The 8,335-nt window shown below is 58.8% G+C and overlaps 1 protein-coding gene across 1 annotated transcript; it reads left to right on the top strand.

Annotated features, from left to right (window-relative positions):
- The first annotated feature begins 555 nt into the window (after nucleotides 1-555).
- ZFP36 (ZFP36 ring finger protein) lies at nucleotides 556-5,333 on the top strand. The gene is made up of 2 exons (XM_054009797.1): nucleotides 556-681; nucleotides 2,339-5,333. Exons 1-2 carry the CDS (start codon nucleotides 646-648, stop codon nucleotides 3,314-3,316), a joined length of 1,014 nt encoding a protein of 337 aa, XP_053865772.1. The 5' UTR covers nucleotides 556-645; the 3' UTR covers nucleotides 3,317-5,333.
- The last annotated feature ends 3,002 nt before the right edge of the window (nucleotides 5,334-8,335 follow it).

The raw sequence follows: 8,335 nt of genomic DNA, 5'->3' as shown, positions 1-8,335 counted from the left end.
GAGATTTTATTCCCCTGGCCCGGAAACCCTCCTGAATTTGTTCTTCAGCTCAACCAGGCCTCTAAGCTTGCCAGGGACCCCCCCCCCCAGGATGACAGGACCAAATCCAATCACCCAGCGGAGCCAAACAGCCCCCCTGACAGCTGATGTTTACCTAGGGTGACCAAATTTACCTGAGGTGGCCAGGTAGCAAGTTTTGTTGGGTTTTTTGGGGTGGGGGGAGGTAATAGTTGCGTATATAAAACAAAGCCCCTAATGGCGGGACGTCTGGTCACCCTACATTGACCCCTTCTGGGGCCTGTTTCTCACCCCCCTTCTTTTCTCCTCCTCCCACCATCTGTTCATTCATTCCCTCTCTCTCTCTTTCCTCCCTGGCTTTCCCCCTCCCCAATCCACCTTCGGTTTGGTCTTTTCCCACGCCCATCCATCCAGCCCAACTCTCAGGAGTGGCTTTTTTGAGATGAGCTCATGGGAGGCGGGGCTTCTTGTAGCTCCTCCCAGCTCGCCTATATAAGGGGCTGATTAATCTCTGGGTTCTTAGCTCAGGCCCTGGTGGGTTAAAGCGGTTCCCACCCAGGGGAAGACAGACAGACCCACAGATTCCCTCCTCTCTCCAGCTGTTCCTCTCTCATCTCCTGCTTCGCCATGAGCTCCATGGTGGATGTAAAAACCTTGTATGAGGTAAGAGGCGAGCTCGTCTCCTGGGGTGTGGGCTGAATTTCCTAGCCCGGCTCCCCTAAACCGGGCTATGACTGATTTATGGGGGGGGGGGGTTTTCTCCTGCCAAAACTCTTGCCAAATCTCTCCCCCGCCCCTTAAAATATTGTTTGTAGCCTGAGCTAGATGGGTCACTCGATTGCACAGAATCGTAGCAAAAATCGGGGGGGGGGCCCTAGAAAACAGCCCCCCCCCGAAAAGATCTCCGCTCGGTCTGCCCCCCCCCCCCCTTTTTGGAAAAAGGGACAGAAAGTTGCTAAGGCGAGTCTGATCCGGAGTTGGGAGCTCGGCTCCATTGCCGGGAGTGGTAACTTGGCGTCGCTTCTTTTTGATTTTTGAGGGGGGGGGGGTCCTCTCGGGCCCCAGAAAGGAAAGTTTTTGAGGCTGTGGAGCTGGGCGGACTTGTGGGGGTGACTCTCCAGCCCCCCCGCCCCCAGTTCTCGAGGGCTACCCGCCGGCTGGGCTTGGGGGGCGGGGGGGGGGGGTGGTTTAGTGCGAAATCCTCGCCGGAGTGAATTCGCTTTGCTCGGCTCTGTTCAGAACGGAGCGCGCCAACCGGGGGGCGAGCACTTCCCCATTCGGTAAATGAAGCGTAGTTGGGGAGGGAGGGGGGCTGCGCTCAGGAGCTGCTGCTAAAGGCAGGACCACCCTAACCCCCCACCCCACCCCAAAAAAACCCCCAAACCAGCAGCCAGGGGAGCGACCCGTCTCCCCTCTGCCCGGCGATTGATTGTTTTTGGTGTTGATTGAGTGTCTGGCCGGTCGGGTTAATTTCCAAAAGTCTTTCGAGACACGGCACGGTCCCTAGAGGTGTCCCCCGCCCCGGCTGGGGGGGTGTGGGGGAGAAATTCCCAGCGGTCAGGAAAGGGTTAAAGTGACCTAGAATGGCATTCCTCCCCGCCGCCATAGCGGGCTGCTGCGGGGGGGGGGAGAAGGCAGCAACTTCGGGTGCAGTGGGAACTTGGGGGGGGGGGTGCAGCTTAGGCGACTGTGTGGGGGGGGGGGCGGTGGTTTTGAGTAGGGCTCCTTTCTGGGTCAGTGGAGGGTGGAGGACCCCCTTGGTGCGGGGGGGGGGAATGGAAAGAGTCGAGGAGAAAGGGAAGTTCCCCGTTTAGGTTTACACCAGGGTGGGGTACACACCAGGGGACTCTGCCCCTCTTCAGTTCTGTCACTTCTCTTCTCGTGCCCCCCTCCGCCCCCCCCACCATGGATTTCTCGGGGGCACCTCACTTTTCCCACTGCCCCACAATCGCTCGCCGGACCCCATACAGCAGGCTGGCGGAAGGCCCCTTTCTTTGGAAGGGGGGGGGGTCCGTGCCAGTATAAAACCCTCCCCCTTGGGCCCGGTCCCAGGACTTTATAAATAACCCTGGGCCCTGTGCCATGGCCGGGCCTGTGAGTCACCAGAGCGCAGCCCCATCCCCCCCTCCCCGGAGAGCCTGGCTCTCCCAGGTGCTGTTTGCTGTAGGCAAAGCGGCCGGGGTGTGTGTGTCTCTCTCTCCGTAGTTGGGGCAATGCCCAGCTCCAGGGGTATCTGTTAGGTGCCCCCATCTTGTCTGGGGGGAGGGGATGTCAGAGCCAGGCATTAACCCCCCCTTTTTCCTCTCTCCCCGCCCCACAGAACCTCCGGAACCTGAATCTAAGCGAGGGGCAGGACGCTGGGGGCAGCGGCGACGCCCACATCTGGCCCCTGCGCACCGTCTGGAGCCCCAGCACGGAGCAGGCGTGCTCCCTGCCCGAGCCGGCGGCCCCGCGCCCCTCGTTCCGCACCGACCGCTCCCTCAGCCTGATCGAGGGCCGAGCCCTGCCGCCCCCCCCGCCCGGCTTCCCCCCGCTGCAGCCCCCGCCGGCCCCCGCCCTCTCGGCCCGCTACAAGACGGAGCTGTGCCGGACCTACAGCGAGACGGGCCGCTGCCGGTACGGGGCCAAGTGCCAGTTCGCCCACGGGGCCGGGGAGCTTCGGAGTCTGAGCCGCCACCCCAAATACAAGACGGAGCTGTGCCACAAATTCTACCTCCACGGCGAATGCCCCTACGGCTCCCGCTGCCACTTCGTCCACTACCCGGAAGAGCGGGGGCTGGCCGCCTCCCCACAGCTTCTGCGCCAGAGCCTCAGCTACACCGGGGTGCCTGCTGCCCGCCAGGGCTCCCCACCGCCCGGCATCTCCGACCCGGCCTCTTTCGCCCGGGCACCCTCTATCTCCCCACCTCCCGCCAGCGACCTCCTCTCGCCGCCCTTCGCCCGCCTCAACTCGGAGCCCGTCCCTCGCATGGCCACCCTCGGAGAAGCCCTGGCCGCCTCCGCCCCTGGAGGGCGCTGTACCTGCCGTTGCGGCGGCACCGCCAGGCTGGGCGCCTTCGAGAGCCACCGAGACTACTTTGCCGCCGCCCCGGGCGCGCCCGTCGCCTCTGGCCTCCCTAGGACCCCTTCCTCCAACTCGCTCTCCGACCAGGATTGCTACAGCAGCTCGGGCAGTCTCAGCGGCTCCGAATCGCCCGTCTTCGAGATCCTGCCCAGCAGCGGCACCTGGAGCGGGACCCGCCGCCTGCCCATCTTCAACCGCATCTCTGTGTCGGAGGCCGGGGAGGGCTTGGAATAGCCTCCAGGCCAAGGGAGGGAATCTAATGGGGTGGAGAAAGGGGGAGGGGTCGCAATCAATTCCTTGGAGCAAAGGGTGACCCCTTGGTCCTGCTTCCAAGATCCCTCCAGACGCTGCCCCCTGGCCCCTCCAGCTGCTGGTCCAGATGTTTGGGGAGGGGACAGCAGCTCCCCAGCCAGATGTTGGCAGGGGCTGCTCCTGTCTGGAGGGTGGGGTGACCTCCCCTGGTGTGGGACATGAGCTCCCCACAGTGGGGGAGGGAAGGGGGGGACATGCATCCAGATGTGCACAATGCAGATGCCAGCTGGGCAAGGCAAGCTCCCTGCCTGGCCAGATGTAGCCATGCCTTTTAAGTGACTTGCTCCTGCTATCTGGGCGCGGGGCGTGGCTGGCAGGGGCCGCTGCCCCCTCGGTATAGGGCTCGTCCTCCTGCCTTCCTCCGCCCGCTCGTCCTAAAGTGCCAGATGACACCGCCAAAGTGCCTTGCCCAACCCCCGCCGTCCGGAAGTGCTTACTTGCTTCAAGTCAGGGACTGCCGGTCTCCACGCCTCCCCCATGTCCGGCTTTCCACCGGACTCGTCTGCATTACAGCGGGTGAGGGGAAAAGCCCCGTGGGGCCGGCGTGCATCCCTGAAAACGGACTAACTTGGAGCTGTGGGGTGGGGACGGTGCAGTTTTATGCCCCATATGTAGCAGATTGTTTGGGGTGGACCACATCAGCATATTAGGGGTGTCTGGGGTGGGATAAATTCAGCTTGAATGGTGCTGCTTTCCTCCTCTGCCTTTACCCTTATTTCATGCTGTGAATATTTCGGGAAGGGTTCCCCTAAATTGTGAATGGAGGTGTAGATCCCTTTGGAATTCTTTGACACCGTCTGCAGACCCCCCGCAGGGGTCGGTGGACCACAGTGAAAACGATTGGACTTAACTGATATGAAACAGCTCTTGCTTTAAGTTGGCGGGGGATGTATTTCTCTCCAAAGACCGTAGTGTTACTGCAGTATTTATGTCAATTGCATTGGCCCAGCTGCAAAGGGAAGGGTGAAACGGACTGGGGGGGGGGGGGAAGGAGAGTAAGAAAGCTCTAATGTCTTAAAGGGGAAGATGAGACAATCTGAGCTGGCAATATCGCTGGGTGGAGCAGGAAGGCAGCACTGACATGATTGGGCAGTTTGCAATGAAGATGTGGTGTGTCCCCTCCCAGAATCCAAAGGTCATGGGGAGGGAGGGGTCTTTGTTCCACCCCCGCCTCCCCAGTTAGCCACCCCATTCAAAGCTCGGTCAACATGACAGCAAGGTTGACCTTGATTTCTGGGGAGTTGGTCTCCAAAGCCATAGTGTTAAACCGGTCAGCCCTTGCCATGTAGCAAGAACTCTGAAGGGGTGGGAGGGGGAGACACTAAGTGTGCATTGCTCGCCTCCTTGCACAAAGCCGAGGTTGTGAAGTGCTCCCCAGTCCAGCCCACAGGATAAAAACTTGCTTTTTCTTTTAAAGACCAGCTAAGGGTCTGCTCTGATCACATGACTCCCGAAGCTTGGGCTTTCAGAACCGCACTAAACCTCACACAGCTTTGGCAACACTGGTATCTAGCTCCGAATCCCGCTGTGGTAGCTTGTGATGCCCTCTTTGCAGCTCCGAGGCCTAGTGAGATCTTTCATGTTCCGTTTTCTGTGTGAACAATTCCCATTGCTTTTTAACTGTTGCTCTTGGAAACAAAAAACAAAGCTGATGTTTACCTTTAATGATAGACCAGAAACCAAAATTATTTATAGAATCTTATTTATTCAAGACAGAATTTTATATTATATTTATCTTTTTGTAATATTCTGAAATAATATATATATTTTTCCGTGTTATTAAAAAGTTTAATTAAAGAAAAACAACCCAGCCAGATGTAACCGGGAAGTGATATGTTTATAAGTGACAAATGCTTTTTTAATCATCATTGTGGTGTTATTGCTGAATCTTGAGGATTTAAAAAAAAAAATGGTGGAAATAAAACAAAGAAAGCCATGAGATTGGACAGTGTTTGTTTTTTGTGTGTGTGTAACTTTTTTTTTTTTTTTTTGCATGTGGTTTTTTGGGATGGGCCTACAGCCTGGGCGCTGTGTGATGGCTCGGTGTACCCCTACTGCAAGTCCTTCCTCACTTTGTCTGAAGAGTATAAAACACAACAGGCATCTTAATGGCATTTCAGCCCTATTGTGCATAACACATAATGTCCCATATCTCCCCTCCACCTGCTATCTGAGCATCTCCTTTCTTAATAAGGGGGGCGGGGAGGGAATCTTCAAAGGAGCTGGTCTCTGCCCCGAACAGCTTCCAAACTAAACCCATACAAGATAGGGGAAACTGAGGCACGGCTTAATAAAGAGGAAGGATGGCCCTGTGCTTAGGGAGCATCCATTGGGAGTTAGGTGTCTAGATCCCTTTGAGGAGCTGGGTGTCAGGACCTTAGGCTGAAGGGAGAGTTCTAGCTTCCATAAATAAGCTTTAGAAGAACAATCACCCGTATAGCCCCATTGTTCTAGTAAGGGAGTTATCTTCCCAGCTGCACTGGGGGATCCAGAAAGCACTTCCTCCATTTTACAGGTGGCAGGAGTGGGATTTGCTTTTTAATCACAAGACTCTCTGGCTTGGCGTGGGACATCTCTCTCCGTTCCCGTCATCCCTTCGCCTGGAGTGCAGTCATGGGCTGACCGGCCCCAATGAGCTTTAATCGAGCTAGCCGAGGGCCGGGAGCAGCATAACCACCGGTAATTACCCTGGGGTCTGGGCGCGCTTGCCCAGTCTGGCTCGTTGCTCCGGGTGGGCTAGGTTAAAGCTAGCGCAGGTCTGTCCGCTGCCATCTTCCCCGTGAGAAGCTTGATCAGTTTAGATTTGTCTCGGGCCTGCTGTGAGTGGGGGCACATCCCCAGGTGCTGAGCGCAGCCCAGATGCATGTTTCCTTCCCCCCCTCTTCACGCGCTGCTCTCGTCACGGCTGACGTTAGCAGGGCGCGGCCGGTCCCTGCCAAGGACACATCCACAAAGCTCTTTGCGTAAGGCCCCGTCTCCTCCCAGACTGGAGGAACCGGCCTGGTGAGTGGCCCTCGCCCAATGCTTTCGGTAAACAAGCTGGCTTGGGAAACCCAACCGTGCCCGCCCAGGCTCAGCCGATGGGGAGCGCTGGGTGGTTGGGCCGGTGTGAGAAGCCGCCCAAGGTGGGGCCCCAAACACTGTGGCACCAGGAGGCCGATTCCCTCATGATCGGTTTCATCCCATGGGCTCCCCGTGCCAAGCTTCGCCTGCCCTAGCGGGTGCTTGACCTCCAGGCAGAGGCAGCGCTGGGAGACCTGTACATGTTAAGGCCAGAAGGGAACACCCAGATCATCTGCTTTGACCTCCCCACAAGGCAGAGAGCGCTGCCCCCCCCCCCCTCCCCCGGAATCAATGGGAAACGGGTGTTCAGGAAGCACCGAGAGGCCCTAGCAGAAATCCAGGCCCCGTTTTGCTGGGCGCTGCACAGACCCGGACCGAGATCAGGGGCCAGGCCCAGCGTGCCAGGCGCTGCACAGACTCTGATCACGATTGGCTAGAGTAGGGGGTGACTTCGGATGATGCTGGTATCTCTGACCCCTTGCTCTTCCTGATGTCCCAGCCCATCAGCTGGCTAGAAGGGGTGCAGCTGGCGTGCGGGACACGTGCGACTTGGCGGGTTGCGTTAATGGGACACGGGGCGTCGAGGCTGAGGCCTAATCCCCTGACTTCCAGCGCTCTGTTCACCCCTCTGCCCTTGTCCTGAGAGAGACCTCGGCTGATCACCCAGGTGCCGACTTTCATTTTCCTGGGTGGGTGCTCCGCCCCTTTCCCCCAATGCCCCGCCCTTGTTCCTGGGTGGGTGCTCGGGGAGGAGGCGGAGCAGAGGTGAGCTGGGGTGGGGAGCTGCTGCACGGCTCCCTGGGGGGGGGGCAGTTGCCACGGGGGGGGGGTGCCTCAGGGCGGGGGCGGGGAGCCAGGGAGCTGCCGCAGGGCTGGGAGTGGGGGTGCAAGGTGGAAGTTTCACCTAGGGCGCGAAACTTCCTTGCACCGGCCCTGCACGCACACCCACACACACAGCCCCGCTCAAACAGCCCCCTTTGCCAATGCACCACCTCGCCTCGTCCAGGGAACTTCCTTGCACCGGCCCTGGGCGTCGCCAAGATATATAGACCTCCCCGGGGCCCGTTTTGTTCGAAATACGGCCGCTCGCCGTTCTATCCCTGCTCCTTGGCCCTCTCCGTCTAACCTCGAAGGCCTCTGGAAATATTAACGGAGGCCGTGATGGTCATAAAAGGGCACAACTCTCGGAAGTTCTCCGATTTCGTCCTTCTGCAAGAGAGGCGCTCACACCCCGCTAAGCCGGGGGGCAGGCTGAAGGCATGGGAAGGGGACGCTGACTTGGGTCATGGCTCTGATGTCCGCTGGGGAAGCCGTTCTCTTTTCCCGGCCTGCAGGGGCCCGGCTCCTCTCTGTGCAGGAGATGGCACGGGGCCGGCTCCTCCGGGGAGAGACCACGAAGGCCAATGTGAATGTGTTTGTTCGCTCTTCCGTGTCCCACTCGTTTGTCTGAGCATCATAGGTGTCTCTGCCGGTGTCTGTCCCTCTCCCTGCCGGTGCGTCCCACTGGTGCTTTCCTACCAAACCGTTCCAGGATGTGAATTTCACCCGGACAGTGGTGGGAGGTCGGTGAGGTGCAAATCCACATACCCAGGCTGGCATCAGGCCCTAGAACGAGAGCTCTTAGTCCTTCGTGGTGCAGCACAGATTCACCAGACCTTCCCGGAGAAGTCCCAGCTCCGGAAGTGCTTGTTGGAAGCGATGGTGCCAGGAGCCCTGGCCCGGTTTTCTCCACTGCGTGAAACCGACGCTCCCACGAGGTTCTTTTTCGGGTGGGAGACAAAGCCTATGGCCTGTTGGCAGATTTTCTTTTTTGCCTCTGGCCGGCGGCTGCCCCGGCTGAGATCCAGACAGCAGCTGTTCCTTGTACAGCGCTCTGTC

This window comes from Malaclemys terrapin, chromosome 20 (genome assembly GCF_027887155.1).
Source record: "Malaclemys terrapin pileata isolate rMalTer1 chromosome 20, rMalTer1.hap1, whole genome shotgun sequence".
NCBI lineage: Eukaryota > Metazoa > Chordata > Testudines > Emydidae > Malaclemys > Malaclemys terrapin.
This window is presented reverse-complemented; position numbering and strand designations above follow the sequence as displayed.

What these genes read in the sequence shown, in the direction of transcription:
- ZFP36 (XM_054009797.1), top strand. Translation starts at nt 646, where the DNA reads ATGAGCTCCATGGTGGATGTAAAAACCTTGTATGAG. An exon ending in ATGTAAAAACCTTGTATGAG is followed by an intron (nt 682 to 2,338) that starts GTAAGAGGCGAG and finishes CCCGCCCCACAG; the next exon opens with AACCTCCGGAACCTGAATCT.